The sequence below is a fragment of the Diadema antillarum genome, unplaced genomic scaffold (assembly GCF_040938485.1).
Source record: "Diadema antillarum isolate AM-2024a unplaced genomic scaffold, OU_Dant_1.0 seq00000229_RagTag, whole genome shotgun sequence".
Taxonomy (NCBI): domain Eukaryota; kingdom Metazoa; phylum Echinodermata; class Echinoidea; order Diadematoida; family Diadematidae; genus Diadema; species Diadema antillarum.
In genome coordinates, this window is record NW_027271279.1 from 1,264,854 (window position 1) to 1,283,803 (window position 18,950).

Genomic DNA, 18,950 nt, shown 5'->3' on the forward strand with positions numbered 1-18,950 from the left:
CCAGTACACGGGGACATTGTCAGTGGTGCTACGTAAGAGTAAATTAACGCCGTATTAACCCCGGCAGCTTGCAAAGACGCTTAGTATCAGGCGGGTCTATGGGTATCAGTCTACAGTTGAAAGTAGACAAACTGCAATCTCCTTAATTACGCCACGAGGGACATCTGTTTAGTCTTCCGATCGCGCGCTCACGCAGGGATGTCTTGATTGGGTCCTGATTGGTTAGTGAGCGTTGCTATGGGAACCTATATTCCATCAAATTACAACAGGTGTAGAGTGATGAGCAAGGTAGGGGCATGCAAAAGTGGTCCTTGCTATTACGTCGTTCGGACAATGTGATACTTTATCCGACCTTAATATGATACTCTTTCCCCGTAGTTCTAAAACTTCATTATACACTGAAATATTGGTAAAGCGTGTCCACAACCAGTAAAACAAAGAGGATAATATAAGGCAAACATTCCCTACGAGGCCCACATAGGGGCAAAATCTACCTGGATCTAATATCATTTATGCCGTATCGTCAGTCAAAGAAAATGATGTGTTTAATGACGGGCAAGAAAGCAGTGACAAAGTGTTTCCTAATATTGCCAAATAAAAACGGAAACATTCAGCAACTGATTGACAAATTGCCCTACTAGACTTATCGTAATCATACTCATCAGATATGGTTATCAGATAGGTTGTAAACAAACAGAATGAAAAACTGAAAGAGATAGACCTGGGCCCCGTTTCATAAAAGATGTCAAGATGTCAACTCTTGCTGGAATGACAACTTCCTATAGCAACAGCCAATCAGGAAGCTGCATTACCAATTCATGTCGTTACCATGACAATTGACATTCCAGCAAGAGTTGTTATCATATCAACTTTTTATGAAACGGGGCCCTGAAATATTGACATGATTGATACGTTATCATAAAAAAAAACCAGACAGGAATGAAATTATTTCTGGCAACGTCACACGTCTTCACATGATTCCCCCATGATTTGTTTGTTTGCTTGTTTGTTTGTTGGTTTTTTTTTTCTATTGGGGGTGCTTCTCTTACAGAATCACACGTTGATGTGATTTACACTAAGTCATGATGACAACTTACACCATTCGTGAAACTGCAGTAAAAAAAAACACGGTAACGAGGCCTATTCAGTATTTGCTTTGAAATAAAGAGAAGATTTCATGTTACAAACATAATAAAAACTATAAAATGTAAGCACGAAGAAAGACATTTTGGAGCCTTATTGAAGTGCACTATGAAGTTCCCCTTCAACATGTTAATGTATGCTTGTTATGTTAATGTTAATGTATTATTGTTATATGCGTTTTTTCTTTTTTAAGTGTTTTCTTTCAGATGCAAAAGTCATCCCATGCGCGAAAGTTACGGTGGATTTGAAAACAAGAAAAAAAAGGCGCGGTGCATCTAACTTTAGGCCCTAGGCCTAATGTTAAACATGTTTAAGGAGAAATAGATGTCTTGCAGTGACTATGGTCCTGACTTGTTCTTTATTTTGTTTTGAGGTCGAAATATTTTTTTTTCTTATATAACCGTTTGAAATAACATTATAGGTCATCGGCATGAAGTCTACACTGATTTCACGGATTGAATTATCTTTGACTGTTTGATCTTCACTTTGTTTTCTTTTTCTCTTTCAATGCAATTAAAATCCAATTCCATTGTGCTTTATTTCCATCAAACAAAAAGTAATACAGAATACCAAGTATGCATTATTGGTCAATTCACATTTTTTGTTTGTTCACAATTTGATCGATGTGCAATTCTTAAAGTGTTATACAAAATTTACGTACGAATATCAATAATAAGAGAACAATGCACACATTGCAGTGGTGACCAAAAATCAAATATATCCTGGAAAAGAGTGATAAGAAGCAAAGCTTAAATTATGACCTAGATTACTCGGAAAAAAAGTATACCAATGATACAAATATGCAAAATTAATCTATTTACTCTTAGAGCTTTCAGTCTATACCCTCTTGGTTGGACTAGTGTGTAATTCTGCTCTTCATGCCAATAATAGTTGGTGGATATCCAGGTGGCGCACTGTTACAAAGAATCACAACTGCAAATGTCCAATTTTAGTCTATAATATGCAATTAGGATATAGCGTATCATGATCAGTGGAATTTTGGATCTCCAACGTGCATTAAGCCTATTTTTAGGAGTGCATGAGCTTACTGCAGCTAACAACATTATAATAACCTAAGCGTCTTCAAAGGATATCCATTTTTTTTTCGCAGCTCTTGAAATCTCCAGAGTGGAAAGGCAAACGTCGTTAAATGACTCCTGTGGGTCACATGTACAAACGGTTATTAGTGGTTGGTGTATCAAGAATAACACAGATTGTCAACTTGTATGATATCACTGTTGCTTGCATATATCATATTGTTGAATATTCTTGTTACTTCCCTATTAACTTTCATGTTCATATTTCACGTTTCATTGACTCCAAGAATTTCTCCAGAGCGTAGAGACTTTATTCTGTTATCTTTCCGGCTTTTCTGACATTAAATCTCGTTGCAGTATGTACAGCATCGAAGCTTCATTGTGCTGTAATGGAGTGTGCGTATGTGGACTATTCATTTTGTACATCCCTACGATCAGGAATTATTAAATTGCAATACATTATATCCGATATCCATAGAGTTAACATCGTGTTTGATTCTACCGCAGATGATTTCCCTGTAAGGAGATTAGAAACAAATGAAGAGTTTGTTCGCTAAAACCGATAAGTCCATTTTTGAAGATTTTGAAGCACGGTTTATGTCATAAAGTACAAAATAATACCTTTTAAATGATATATTGGTCACTACATATCAAGGTACATTTTTTTAAGTTATGGTCAAAAGAAGCAACATTTTTCTTATTATTCTCTTTATTTTTCTTGACCTTTAATCACAAATATCTCCATTTGGCAAATATGGACTTATCGGTTTTTGCGAACAAACTCTTCAAATATTTTATGAGCAGTCCGATAGTGATGTGATTGGTGTACAATTACTATCTTCTGCAAAATGATATGACATAGCTTTAAAAAGAAAAGTATGTTTATTTCAAACAAGTCCTTTCATAGAATGAATCTATTTCATTCTCTCTTCGCTGCTAAGTAGCTGGGACAGAGTGATACTTTAAACACGCAGTGTAATGAATACGGTGGAGAAAACTAACCTGTAGTGTGCCCACGATCCTTCCCATGGCGCTAATGCGCCTCTCCCTCTCCTCCTCGGCCTCCTCCGCGGTTCCCCCCGCCGTGCCTTCCCCGCCTCCCTCTCGGTCCGAGTAGTCACTTTCCACGGGAACACTTTGCTCTTGCGGGACCAGTTCCTGCTGGCTGGAGAACTGCTGACCACCGTCATCATTTTGGCTCTGGTGCTGACCAGGCGGATCCTGTTTCTGATCCATTTTGCTTCCTCTCTTGTCTATTAGATGCAAAGCACTTTTATGTCACTGCACCATCACGCGTTTGTTAGTTATATATCATTTATCTGGCGATAAGAGACCCAAACTTTGTTCCGATATAAATTCGCTGCATTGAAAGTCACGATATTAAGTGACATGTACTAATCAACTAACCATTACTACTGCCATAACTTTGATCTTGATATATGAAGCATAATATATATTTCTACTATATAATAAAGACAGTGAAATATTACTTTACATACTTTTCCCTGGTAATCATTTCTCACACATCCATATATTGAGGCTTTTGTTCGGTACTGAAAAAGTGACAGCGGAAAATACAGCTGACGTGAAATTTATAGAAAAGTGCTCTATCTTTGAAAGAATTTGTTCGTTACAAGTTTGTTCTATTTCTTTAGTTGTAAAATCTTTAAGGCACTAAATTTTGATCTTCACTCTTAGACTGTCATTCAAGTATTTTTGTCGTATATTACCACGAAAATCTAATGACATAGAAACGGAGTGAGTATGTATCCATCCAACTTGTTCCACACGCGTAAGATCACATCCGTAATTTACTGCTTGGCTCTGATTAATGAAAGAATAATGAACATTCTATGCACCCGACACGACAGTGTTGTATGCTAAAAGGGTGCACACGCCAGGTGACGACATGCGTTAAGCATGGAAAGCCGTTGGACATTCAAAGATGATAAAGCCATCAAACATGGCCGACATCTCTCCCTGCAAACTATTCCGCTCTCATTCTCGTTGATGAAACTCGCTGCATGCATGATATTACTAATCACCTATCAGTCGCCTCGAATATCATTCCGGTATAAAATGGCAGATGTTTTACCGACATTTACGCATACGATTCGGTAAAGTAGAAAAATGCGTGGATGGAAAATCACAGTCAACTTCCACCTGCTATAGCTACCGTGAGTCACCAAGGCGACGTTGCACCTGCGTGTAGGAAGCCACAGTGAGTGAGCGCGAAGACGTTCACACTGTTGTCGGCCAGTTTGACGGTTATCGCGAAAGAGCACTCACTGATGATCACTTCTCAAAAAACTAGATGATACATCCTTCCCACCTGTCAAAAAATTGTCTGTATGTGACAATGATGTTTCCACTTTCTATTCCAATAAGCTGCAGCCAAGTAAACAGACAGCTAGAAACGACATGTCGTGTCTACTTTTGCGAAGAATGCTGTTATCGACGTCCCACTGGAATCCAAAGAGAAAAGCAGGTGTGAATATCTCAAAGAAATGTCTCAAAGAAAATATGAACGAGCTACTAATGTTTGCAGAATGAATGATTTTCTCCTGGTTTTGTCGCAAGGCACTTAAATGAGTCTACTGTGTTAGTTTGACCTGCAGAATTCTCCAGTAAATCATTAGAGCAGGTGTAAAATACGTAACCCTCACTCAGGACAGATTGACTACTTCTTTGGATCCGTACAAGTTGGCGGTAAATAATCCGAGCTTATAGGCCGTCCTCTTGCGAAGATGGAAAAAAAAAACAGATAAACGAAATCCAATGGCCATAAAAGTCAAAGCGTTAGGTGTCTCTTTCGTGCGTTTCCAAAATGGCTTTCCCCCATCTCTCAGTGGCACAGTAACCCACAGGGCTGGACTGAAGAGGCATCCCACTTGTTGTGTGTCATGGAGTCGTCTGCGCGCGGAAGTCTCTTTGTGAGGGGCTTTTCGCCCCTGATTGCATGCAAGAAGCGCGGGCGGGCGCAGTGAGTCCACGTAGACACTAACGGTTAATCGCCTGCCCGGGATCACCACACAACTCACCATAACAATCGTGATGCGGGCGGTTTAAGATAGGGGGAAAAAACAGACACGACAAAAACAAAAGCGACCAAAACAGCCGGGATGGGAATACACACATGAGAGCGATGTAGCTGTTCGTAGTGAGCGCTGTTTTTTGCCCTCCAAACTGATGATTTAGATCTCATCAGCATGCGTAACCTCGGCTTCCCAGTCGTTTTAACGACAAGCCAACAGGTGCATAGATTCTCACGGGTTGCTGTCTTCGGTAGATATTAACGTTTCGTTATGCAGCTGACGCTGCTTTCCTGCGGAGAGTGCAAAATGTGTACAAAATATCGATTTCCACTTTATCAAAACCGATAATAACTGCTTGACAGGTGTCAACTGCTGACATATAAATCTTGATACTGTAATTATCTTTACATTACGAGGGCAAATAAACTTCGCTCTACTGATTCTAAGCGTGAGCATATAGTTTTCAGCATTTTATTGATGAATGCAGCTACACACGCAACCTTATCAAAATCATATATATTTCTTTTTACAATAAACAAAATGCGAAATCAAGTTTAGAAATCATGAAATATGCAACGTGTCACTGGTCTTCATTTTTTTTTTGGGTTGACTTTATTATAAGACTTTAAAGGTTTAGAACGGTGAGTCACATAGTAACAAGAACAATTTCATCCCTTTTTTTAGATTGATATCAATCTTTACAGTATTATCACAAATTACACATATTACCTACGATCATATAATTATGTGAAGCTGCTGCTTATAATCGCGGTCTCCTGCTTTTCTGTTATTACAATGTCTAGAAATGCACAATTTCTAAAATCAATTAATATTAAGTCCCCCTTTTTTTCTAAATTTCTTTTATCGTAACGACATGACACATTCTGAATGAACAATCAATCATCAGTTAGATAATTAAACAACTGTTATTTTCACGATTTCCTTCTGAACCTTTCATTTTTTCGTGTGTGATATCATGCTATACGTCTTATACATCGAATACTGTCATGTTCTTTGTACTTTGAATTAATTAGTAAGATAGTGTGCTAAGCTTATGCGTTGTGTAATGTTATTTTTTTTAATGCATGTATTCTTTTATCATGTTTGATTTGGGAAAAAAAGGCAGAAATAAAACCAAGCCAAACCAAACTAAGCGCACTGATCGCTGGATTAAATAAAATGAATGAAAAACACTAACATAGCCATTGAACACAAGTCTTCTACAGAAATTTTGCTTGAGCTACACTTCTAAAAAACCCCTCATCATTATTTATTTCCATGTGATTGAACGTTTTCTCATATTCTATTCTAGAAATATAAGCATTCTGTTGACGAATTTTGTTGACCTTTGGATGCATAATTTCATTTCTGATTAAAAACGAAAAAAAAAAAAGATCATTAGCTACTCCATTTGGGCGTTGCTCTCCTAAAAATGTTGATTTACTCTGTCAATTAAAATGTTTATAAGCACCAATTCATTATCAAAAGAGAACATAATGAATTTTATTTGACATTCACGATAATAACCAAACGCTGACATGTTAAGAAAAGATATGGCTGAATTATCTTCATTTTTGATCGTTTGTTTGTTCGCGTTTGTTTTTGTTTTTCATTCCAGTGCAGAGAAGATGAGAAACTCTGGAAATTTGCAGGACGCAAATAATGGACTCGAAGCGCAACTACGCGCATATCTCTCGCCAACCCATTTTGGATGCAGGCATCTACACGCTCCAGCGATTGGAGATATTTGCGCGTTGCCAGGGGCAACGGCGAAAATCTAATTTGAAAGGCGAGGAGGAGCCATACTGATGATCATCCCGGAGCGCGAGGCAAAAGGGACTCTGACTCATGGCTGATTTGTCCATGAGAGAAACAGAAGGAGAGATGGGAGGGAGAGGGAGAGAGGGAGGATGGGGGATGGAGATGGAATAGAGGAGGAGGATGGAGGATGGAGATGGAATAGAGGAGGAGGATGGATGAAGAAGAGATTGGACGTGATAGAGAGGGAGAGAGATGTGGAGCGAGAGAGGGAGGATGATAGCGCGAGAGAGATGAGTGATAAGAGAGAAATACAAGGGAGACAGTGAAAAAGAATTTGTACAGGTGTTATAGAGAGAGAGGGAGAAACCACGGGGAGAACGAGGAAAGAAGAGAGGAAGGGAAAATAGATTGATAAGAGAAGTAGGGAGACGGCAGCAAGACAGGAATGTAATCAAGATTACACATATCTCTCCTTATGTGTAACTGTATGTCACAAATACATACATATAGGCCTATCTATCTATCTATCTATCTATGAATCTATCTATATATTATGTATGTATAGAAAGATTTACGGAAGGGGAGAAAAAATAAGACAGGGATGTATCTTTTTTCAATTGTATATAATCTATGTCATATATATATATATATATATATATATATATGATATTATACATATACATATATACATACTATTATATCACATATATATATACTATTATATTACATATATATATATTATATATATATATATATATATATATATATATATATATATATATATATATATATATAAGAAAATTGGTCTGCTCGGCATCTTGATGATAATAAGTAAACGAATCAGTAGAAAAAGAACGCCGTAAAAAACAATAATAAATCCTAGATCTTGAAGATCTTAAAAACGGAGCATAGCTCTCAAATACTGAAAGGCAAGGTCACACTCTTCATCAGTGCCCATGGTGTGACAAAAGATCTTAATCAAACCCGTTTCTGAAACAGACATGAAAACACGTCTGATCATGGGCAGACGGATTTTGAAACTCACCTTTCAAAGAAGTCACTGCGCTAAACAGATGGAGGTAGCGCACAGTGTCCATAGTGACGCATCCAATGACGCGTAGTCATGACTGCAAGATGACATGGCAAATCTCCGGCTCCAAAACAGTGAATCTGAAAAGGGCCTCATCGCCAACAGTCGGAAGAGTAGCAGAAAATGTACACAGTACAGAAACGTAATAAGAAAATTGGTCTGCTCGGCATCTTGATGATAATAAGTAAACGAATCAGTAGAAAAAGAACGCCGTAAAAAACAATAATAAATCCTAGATCTTGAAGATCTTAAAAACGGAGCATAGCTCTCAAATACTGAAAGGCAAGGTCACACTCTTCATCAGTGCCCATGGTGTGACAAAAGATCTTAATCAAACCCGTTTCTGAAACAGACATGAAAACACGTCCCATGATCAGACGTGTTTTCATGTCTGTTTCAGAAACGGGTTTGATTAAGATCTTTTGTCACACCATGGGCACTGATGAAGAGTGTGACCTTGCCTTTCAGTATTTGAGAGCTATGCTCCGTTTTTAAGATCTTCAAGATCTAGGATTTATTATTGTTTTTTACGGCGTTCTTTTTCTACTGATTCGTTTACTTATTATCATCAAGATGCCGAGCAGACCAATTTTCTTATTACGTTTCTGTACTGTGTACATTTTCTGCTACTCTTCCGACTGTTGGCGATGAGGCCCTTTTCAGATTCACTGTTTTGGAGCCGGAGATTTGCCATGTCATCTTGCAGTCATGACTACGCGTCATTGGATGCGTCACTATGGACACTGTGCGCTACCTCCATCTGTTTAGCGCAGTGACTTCTTTGAAAGGTGAGTTTCAAAATCCGTCTGCCCATGATCAGACGTGTTTTCATGTCTGTTTCAGAAACGGGTTTGATTAAGATCTTTTGTCACACCATGGGCACTGATGAAGAGTGTGACCTTGCCTTTCAGTATTTGAGAGCTATGCTCCGTTTTTAAGATCTTCAAGATCTAGGATTTATTATTGTTTTTTACGGCGTTCTTTTTCTACTGATTCGTTTACTTATTATCATCAAGATGCCGAGCAGACCAATTTTCTTATTACGTTTCTGTACTGTGTACATTTTCTGCTACTCTTCCGACTGTTGGCGATGAGGCCCTTTTCAGATTCACTGTTTTGGAGCCGGAGATTTGCCATGTCATCTTGCAGTCATGACTACGCGTCATTGGATGCGTCACTATGGACACTGTGCGCTACCTCCATCTGTTTAGCGCAGTGACTTCTTTGAAAGGTGAGTTTCAAAATCCGTCTGCCCATGATCAGACGTGTTTTCATGTCTGTTTCAGAAACGGGTTTGATTAAGATCTTTTGTCACACCATGGGCACTGATGAAGAGTGTGACCTTGCCTTTCAGTATTTGAGAGCTATGCTCCGTTTTTAAGATCTTCAAGATCTAGGATTTATTATTGTTTTTTACGGCGTTCTTTTTCTACTGATTCGTTTACTATAGGCCTATATATATATATATATATATATATATATATAATGTTCATCTTGGAACTTTCCACGTGTTGGACTTCGAATGTTGTAATTATAAGAAGAACGAGTCTCAAGCACGCCATGGATGCAACAAGAAGGTTTTTTTTTTTTTTTTGCTTTATTACAAAATTTTCGGCCTGCCTCAGGCCTTCGTCAGTGTAGTGGACATGCTGAGAGCATGAATCATGAATCATAACAACAGATGTTGTTATGATTCATGTTCGCAAAAACTTATCATTGTCTCAGCATGTGCACTACACTGACGAAAGGCTGAGGCAGGCTGAAAATTTTGTAATTAAAAAAAAAAACCTTCTTGTTGGATCCATTGCGTATTTGAGACTCGTTCTTATACATTGTATTTATAAGAAGAATGAGTCTCATATACGACATGGATCCAACAAGAAGGTTTTTTTTTTTTATTACAAAATTTTCAGCCTGCCTTAGGCCTTCGTCAGTGTAGTGCATATGCTGAGACTCGTTCTCATAGTTATAAGAAGAACGAGTCTCATATACGCCATGGATCCAACAAGAAGGTTTTTTTTTTTTTTAATTACAAAATTTTCAGCCCGCCTTAGGCCTTCGTCAGTGTAGTGCACATGCTGAGACATTGATAAGTTTTTGCAAACATGAATGATAACAACATCTGTTGTTATGATTCATGATTCATGTTCTCAGTATGTGCACTACACTGACGAAGGCCTGAGGCAGGCTGAAAATGTTGTAATAAAAAAAAAAAAAAATTCTTGTTGGATCCATGGCGTATTTGAGACTCGTTCTTATAATTAAAGAAGAACGAGTCTCATATACGCCATGGATCCAACAAGAAGGTTTAAAAAAACAACAACAACCAATTATTATATATATATATATGTATATATATATATATATATATATATATATATATATATATATATGAAGAGTTTGTTTGCAAAAACCGATAAGTCCATTTTTGAAGATTTTGAAGTACGGTTTCTGTCATAAAGTACAAAATACCTTTTGAATGATATATTGTTCACTACATATAAAGGTACATTTTTGAAGTTATGGTCAAAAGAAGCAAAAAATTTCTTATTATTCTCTTTATTTTTCTTGACCTTTAATCGCAAATATCTCCATTTGGCAAATATAGACTTATCGGTTTTTGCGAACAAACTCTTCATATATATCATAAAGATTCATGGAAGGAGAGAAGAAGGGACAAAGGGAGAGAGGGAGAGATGACAGATGAGAGACGTATGAGATGCAGAAAAAAAAGATATTGATGGGGGAGATGGCGTTGACAAAAAGGGAGAGGGAGAGAGTGTGTATGTATGTGTGTGAGTGGAAGATGGGGTGGAGATGTGGACAGTCGTGTACACACAGAGGGATTGGTGAGACAATATCTGTGATGAGAGCATTTACCGGAAAACGAAAGTGAACCAGAGAAACGACATGACAATCTGACAAACATGTAAGACGAGGAGCAAAAGTATAAAAAAAGACACTAAGAAAAAGATGGAGAAAAGAGAGAAAGAGAAAAGGGGGGAAAGGAGAGAAAAGGAAGGAGAGATAGAGGGAAATATGACAAAATGGAGTAGAATGAGCCATAATGGAAGATGGTGCAATAGGGCCCAGAAAAATCATTTGATTTGATCATATTCCTTCATTCGGTGTCTCTTGAAATTGCACTAAGAACATGAAGAATACGTTACAGAGAGTGTTTATGTGAGTCAATACAATAGAAAGTGAAATAAGACAAGTGGAAAAAAAGTAGGAAACATTTGTTCCCGCGGGCAATTACTATCAGAAGCAAACAAACAATCAAATTATTCTATGAGCAGGAAACAAAACAGAAAACAGAAGAGCGGAGATACTGAAACAAAAATAGTTTCTTATCAAAGCACTTTTAGAGAAACTTCAGAGAACTGTAATGTTTTAATACAAGTACATTCGTGTTTGTGCGTCATAGATGGTGTTTCTTGCAATACATTAACTCTCATCTTAAGACGCTTTCTTATACACTAAAAGTCAAACAAGGTACCATGCTTCTTTTTCTTTAATGACATGTCCATTGTACTACGTGGGAAACTTGTAAGCAAGTCGGAAACCCACACACTACGCAGGGGGGAAAAAATGTGTGGGGGAAAGAAGAGGAAAGAAAAAAAAATACAGAAATGACGTCAAGAAAGGGAAAAGGAGACGTTAATGTGTGTATGTGTGAAAAAGAGATAGAGAGAAAAAGAGAGCTGGAGGGGGGGGGGGGGGGGGAGGGGAGATTACTACGCGCCATAGTTGATACTCAGTAGTTGATAGTCCTTGACTTACCTTGTCACTTGAAGAGAACTCCCGGACGTGGCCATGACGTAAGCATTAAACAGTCATTACATGGTAAATAAATCTGGTGATTTTTTTAAACACGTTTGAAACAAAACTAAGAGGCTACCATTAAAACAGTTGTCAGATGGAAATACATTGTTGTTGTTGTTGTGTTTTTTTTTCGGGGGGTGGGGGAGGGGGAGACCAAAGATAGGTTTAGAGATTTTGAGCGATCGAATTTTCAATATCATTTTCTCGATGTCGATCATTTTGGCTGTAAATAATGTCCTGATCACACTAGATAGACGTCCGTCCATTGTTCAGAGTCGTAAGATGTAAAAGTGACGTGCTTTTATTGGATTCTCATATTACGATCAACGGTCATTTTTTTAAAGTGTTGGGAATGTCAACAACGTTATGTTTACCTTCCCAGATTTATCACCAGGAGCAGGCGGTAATGGAAGTGGAGTGTCATCCGAAAGCGTGAATTGGCGCTTTCTGTTGTCATGGTAATTAAGGTATAAAGGTTACATTGCTCTTTCCCTTTTTATGCCTCCGCCACGAGGTGTCGCCGGAGGCATTATGTTTTCGGGTTGTCCGTCCGTCCGTCCGTCCGTCCGTCCGTCCTTCCGTCCGTTCGTCCTTCCGTCCGTCCGTCCTTCCGTCCGTCCGTCCGTCCGTAATCAATTTTGTGGACAGCGTATCTAAAAAACTGTGAGAGGAATCCTAATGAAACTTGGCATGTATATGTATGAGTGGGTGAAGTTGTGCCTATCAACTTTTGGGTGCACACGCTCGAGGTCAAAGGTCAAAAGGTCAAGGTCAAATGCTCAGAATTATACTATTTCCCCTATATCTCTGCAATGCCTGGAGGTATTTTATCAAATAAAGATTCCCCAGAGAGAGTTTTGGGTCATGAGATCAAAGGTCAAGGGTCAAAGGTCAAGTGAAAATGTTAAAATTTCACTTTTTTTCTCCATATCTCACAGATATTTCAAGGTATCTTCATGGAACTTAGTATATATATGCATGCACTGACTGGCAGTGATCAATTTAGGGGTCATGGGTCAAAGGTCATGGGTCAAAGGTCAAGGTCCACTCATCAAAATGCCATTATTTCCCTCTTATCTATGCAATGCCAGCAGGATTTTTTCTTGAAACTTAGTGTATGCATTTATTACCCAATACAGATTCTCTGGGAAGTTTCTTGTCAAAAGTCAAAAGTCAAAGGCCAAAAGGTCAAAGGTCAAGTGAAAGTGTTAAATTTCACTTCTGCTTTAAACTTATAAAAGGGTCAAAAGTTGGGTACAAATCCTCAGATACCTGCACTCTTATTAGACAGTATAGCCATTAATCCAAATAAACCTAGTTCAAGGAAAGCGAACATTCAATGCATGTGTGACAAACCTGTCATTTTAATATTTTGCCAGTTATGTGAAACTGTCATCACACATTGTCAAGACATTGTGCTTTAGACCTATTTGGAAAACCATGCATTATGGCGGAGGCATACCAGTCGCCATAGCGACATTTCTAGTTCTTTTTCTAACTCACGGTCAAACACGTAAACATCCAGATCAGATCTGTAAGTCCCATTCGCCTGTATATTATTTCTCCCTATCTTTTTCTCAATCTCTTCGTATCTATATAATCAGTTGAACAATTCTCGTATTGTTCTTTTTTTGAGGTACATGTAGATTCAAATATGAAGAAAATGATTAAGAACTTACACTGTTGGTTGACTATCAATAGGTCTTTTATCCTTCTTATTTCTTCGCGGATTTTGCTTGAATGCTCAGATAAACAAGCAACACACACACACACACACACACACACACACACACACACACACACACACACTCACACACACACACACCCTACATTATTCCTTTTTATGAGTACATTCTGCACAATCACATGAATGCATTGTATATAAACATCTTTCTCGCAAGCTATCCCTCAGGAAATTAACGCTAAAGACCACCGGAAACAACAGTTAGATTATCCCTAAAGTGTTTGTGTCTTGAACGCGATGCAGTATAATTATAATGCACCACAAAACCATCACCATGTTTGAATAATCACCGCAAGACTCAGGTGGAAGGGCTTACACTGACACTTAAAGGGAAGGTACAGTTTTGGTTGAGATGGGGCTTCATGTTTTCAACATTTGAGGATAATTTATTGACATAATGACAAACCTCTTATGAAATACGAAAGAGCTTATAACTCTGAGAGGAATTCAAAGTTCATTTGATAAAAATTGGTTTTCAAATGACTTACTGTAGATATCCAAAACAAATCAATCCTAATGAAAGGTAGGACCAGCTCTTATTAGGATCGCTATGTTCTACTTTGTTTTTGGATATCTCAACCATTTCAAACCCGATTTCTATCAAATAAACTTGGAGTTCTTCTCAGAATTGTATATCCTTTAACATTTCACGATGTGGTTTCTCAGTAGGCCTATCTCGCAAAAAGTTAAAAGCTGAATCTTCACCTCAATCGCCATCCCTTTAAGTCAGTCGACAATAACAAAAATACCAGATATAGGGGATATAAATGCTTGATCGACCGACAGGACCATGGTAAAGTGTTTTGCTTCAGGACGTATAGAGTTGATGATATCGATAATCTAAGCGTGGTTACAATCGCACGTGCGTCTGCATATCGTGGCAGCGGAAATGATCTAGACGTGAATCGTCAAGTCGGGCGCGCCCTCCCGTGTTTGCCAATTACATCATCGTAATTCCATTGAAGTGCACTCTCGATGGGTGTGGGGGGGGGGGGCATTGGTTGCTAGGATCAGACTTCAGAGTTTAGGGAACTATCCTTGTCAGTCTCTAATGTAAAAAAAAAAGAAGAAAAAGCCCACACAGAATCTAATCAAGGTGCATGAAGAAGAGAAAATTGCTACCCTATACAGCGCAGTCGAGATGCACTATCTGTTATATGTTTCATGGCTGTATGGTTGTGTTTGGTTGCATCGTTACATCAAGAACACGGTTCACTTGATTTTGAGGTGTGATCATAATCAAATAACTAACCAAGACAACCTGTGATGTTGGCCACACGCAGTGACTTTCATACTTGCTTGGGATTCCGTTATCAGGTTATGATGATCCAATGATTTCAAAGACAGTGGAAGGGAATTAGCATCATGAAATCATGTTGCTTAGTATGAAAACAGAAAAAAAATGTAGAGAAGAAGATCTGTAAAAATTTCCGAACCCCCCCCCCCCCGAAAACATTACAAGATTTATGATTTTGATTTGATTTGATTTGATTTGATTTGATTGATTGGTTCCTGTATCATCATTGTACATGCACACTCATGTACATACAGAAACATAAATTGTTCACATAATATTTTTCTTCATCGCCTTTACACAATGTACATCAAAAACGTATAAGTAATACAACAATAAATAATACAGTGGGGCTACAGCATAAGCGTGGCTTAATTTAAGTGCAGCCCCCGTACATAATAGACATCGGAAAGAGAATAGGAGGGAGGGATGACTTGCGTAGAGATAGGATAGTACAAAGGAGAAAGGTAAAGGAGAGGTTTGTCTGTTCTCACTAAAGGCCTACACAAAGTAAGTTCACCTGTATCACTGATCAGCAAGGCATGACAAAATATTTTCTCACCGAAGTACAGGTGAACAGTTAATACAGTTCATGGTCGGTTACATGATAACGTAATAGATTAAATGCGTCAATATTTCTGAAAATTTCGTGTATAATACACTAACAATGACAATGAAATTACTGATATCCAGAAAGCAACATTGTTTTTACAGCTTTCCTAAAAGAGTACATGACTTTAAACTTCGAATTTCAGAAGGAAGAGAATTCCAAACATCGGGTCCGGTGTGTCTGACAGATTTCAGAGCCATTAATTGAAATAGTGAGAAGAAAGAAGATGGCAACTGACCGTTATGTAAGCGAAACACAAAGAGTGAGTTTTGCAAAAAAGTAATGTCATTTAATTTTCAGTTTTTAATTCTGCGAATAAAGGATCCGAATGGTCTCGATAACCTGAGTTGGTGCATAGACGTATAGCTTTCTATTGTAGAAGTAATATACTATGTGACTTTTTGAAGTTGCCCATACAATTTTAAAAGTTTATGGAATGATACAAATTGGCAATCCTCTGTAATTGAGGAATCAAGCCCATTTTTCTTTCGACTCGAACACAAAAATTAACAGATTTTCATTTTCTTGCGGAGAGCATTTTTCATCAGACCTGTTTTTGGTATAGATTGATGCTTTTCTGAGTGTCCTCCTCTGGGGAAAATGTACGTGCCCTAATTCTTGAGAAAAATAAGAATTAGTGAAAGTTTGCATACAAAAAAGAAAATGGAGAGTTCTTCAACAACTAGATTACACACATTTTCATGTTTTCACTCAAGTCAACATTTTCATAAGGCAACATGATATCAGCTTGGGCTTTAACACGCTTTTAGAGTTACGAAACAAGAGACAAAAAGGTCCTCACTGAAATGTACGCCTATGCCAACACAGTATTGTTTGTCATGAAATCCAGCTAAAGAGCAGATTAATATATCATTAACGGCGTAATAATATAAGTGATAATAATGACAGTATTATTGTTATTATTATTATTACTATTATTATTATTATTATTATTATTATTATTATTATTATCATTATTATTATTATTGTTATCATTATTATTGTTGTTGTTATTATTATGATGATGATGATGAAAATGATGATTATGCTAATGATTATTATCATTATCATTGTCCTTGATAAGGATGAAAATGATAGTACTGATAGTAACAACAGCAATGGTAATCAAACTACTAGTCAAAGACTGAAATACTGGTAAAAACTAGAATTACATTGTAAACTACAGCAATGATGGGAGCAAAAGAGAAAAGTAAAGAGAAGGGGGGAAAGAGGAAGAATGAAGAAGGAAAGGAATATGATGGTGATGCAATACCAGAATTTGCGATTACAATGATAGGATTATGATGTAATTATGATACCTTCGACAATTATAAAGAATCATTCAATCAACAAGGTTGTGTATGTGTGTGTGTGTGTTTTGTATTACAGTTTCGTTCATTTCAGCTCCCCTCTCATTTTTATTGCTGAACTGAAATGTTCTATGCATGGTGGGACCAGATATCCGCGAAACGCATGATTCGAGACACACATATATCCACACACACACGCAAACACACACACACACACACACACACGCACACACGCACACACACGATGCACACTCTCTCCCTCTCTCTTTTTCTTTCACACACAGGTACATAAACACACAGACAAAAAGGAAAAAAAAACCATTAGTAACAAGAACGTACAGGAAAAAAACCAACAAAGGTAATGGGCGAGAGTTTATTCGTCTAGACTGTTATCAACATCATGTCAAACGCCACCACTGATGCCATGGAAACAGATTTGAGTTCAGTTTTGACGTGTTTGATAACTGAGAGAAGGTTGATGACTGATGACCCCCCCCCCCCCCAAAAAAAAAAAAAAAGAGAGAAAAGAAAAAGAAAAAGACAATTACATCATATGCTGTCGTTTTCTCTAGTTAAACACAAGACATTAGTTGAACGAAAGATGACACCATTCTGGCGCCTTAGTTCAAGCAGAGGCTGAAACGCAATTATTGCTATGTCGCAAAACGTTGCTGTACGCAAAGTAAGATCTGCAAAAATTAATGTTTGAAGAAGGCAGAACGGCGCCGAGATCGTCCCGTTTCCGAAACGTGACGGCTTTGCGTGAAAAGTGCTGTGGCGCATTAAAAGAAAATGCAATTCAAAGGCTTGCATGCCATCCAGTGCTCCACTATAACATGCAATGCACATAAGATCCCAACTCGACAAGATTTGACCAACACGGATATGGATGCTTTCAGTGGTCAAACATGAATTAATGATGACAAAATACATGCAGAATCACGAGTTTACAGAGCGGTACACCGGTCTTACTCCGTGCGGAAGCATGCTGATTTCGAGCAATACCAACGAACAGGTTTTTGACGAAACCAAGTGTTATGTCGCTTGCAAAGAGATAGAATGAGCATTTGTGGAACAAAACCATGCCGTCGGCCGTGTATGCGTTTATATCTGCCTCCAGTAGTTATGAAAAGTTCTTTTTTATGTTTCATTAGAGATTCTGGTTGGATTTGTCATGAGAATTGAATATTACCACTATGTGATTTTCTACAGTCATGCACTGACAATATAGAGTAAATCACTTACATAATGAAACCGAGTAGTTTCTTGTCACGAAGACTGAAAATGTCTAAGATTATATTAGGAGATGAGGGGAAAATAAATAATATGAATCACTGCTTCTTTCTACTTCAGGACTTATATCGATGCAGAATTCAACATATGCTTTTGGGAATTCTACATTCCCAAAATAATTCGCACAATATCATGTTTGTTAAGACGGATTATATAAGAAGATGTGATGCGAGATTGTTTATTTCAATCTCTTTTGTTTTGTTTTGTTTTGTGTTGTTTGTTTAGATTTTTTTTTTCGTTTTCCCTTGTATCATTTTGCTTTGCAAGCAAGCACAACGTCTTGCTGCGATACGCAGGGAACTCAATGGGCTTATTATCTTGATTACATGATACCGACAGTGCCGAAAGAGCATTCACTCCACTTGTCGATGAGTTCACATTCTTCATCTGTCTTTGCTGTTGATGCTTGTTATTATTTTACACCCTTTTCCATCTTCTCTTTTCCCTTTTGTTCCACCTCATTCTCGTCTTCCTCTTCTCCCTCTTCTTCACTCTTTCTTCTCTTGTTTCTTCTTCGTCTAATTATGTTCCTTTCTTTCTATAATCTCTCTCCCTCTCTTTCTTGGTGTCTTGTCTACCCAGGGACCCTCATTTGTTCCTCTCTTGTTCAATTAGCTGTTTCATAACACCAAAGATAGTATAAACATGTCAAATGGTTATGTTTGCAGCAGTTGGTGAACAATGACATCTATATACCTCATTTACCCATAGGGCTACATCCCACGAAATTGTGAGCAAAATAATGTTCTCTCATGGAATTTAAGATCTTTCTAATCGCACTAAATAGATATTGGCACACGTTTCACTG

At 37.8% G+C, this 18,950-nt stretch overlaps 1 protein-coding gene across 1 annotated transcript in view; it reads right to left on the reverse strand.

The window, feature by feature from the left end:
- The window catches only part of LOC139729235 (cyclic nucleotide-gated channel alpha-3-like), a 61,301-nt gene extending 58,045 nt beyond the window's left edge, over positions 1-3,256 (reverse strand). The window contains exon 1 of the mRNA XM_071640166.1: positions 3,183-3,256. Within this exon, the coding sequence (XP_071496267.1) occupies positions 3,183-3,209 (27 nt within the window). The 5' untranslated portion in view covers positions 3,210-3,256. The remainder of the gene's footprint in view (positions 1-3,182) is intronic.
- Positions 3,257-18,950: the final 15,694 nt, after the last annotated feature.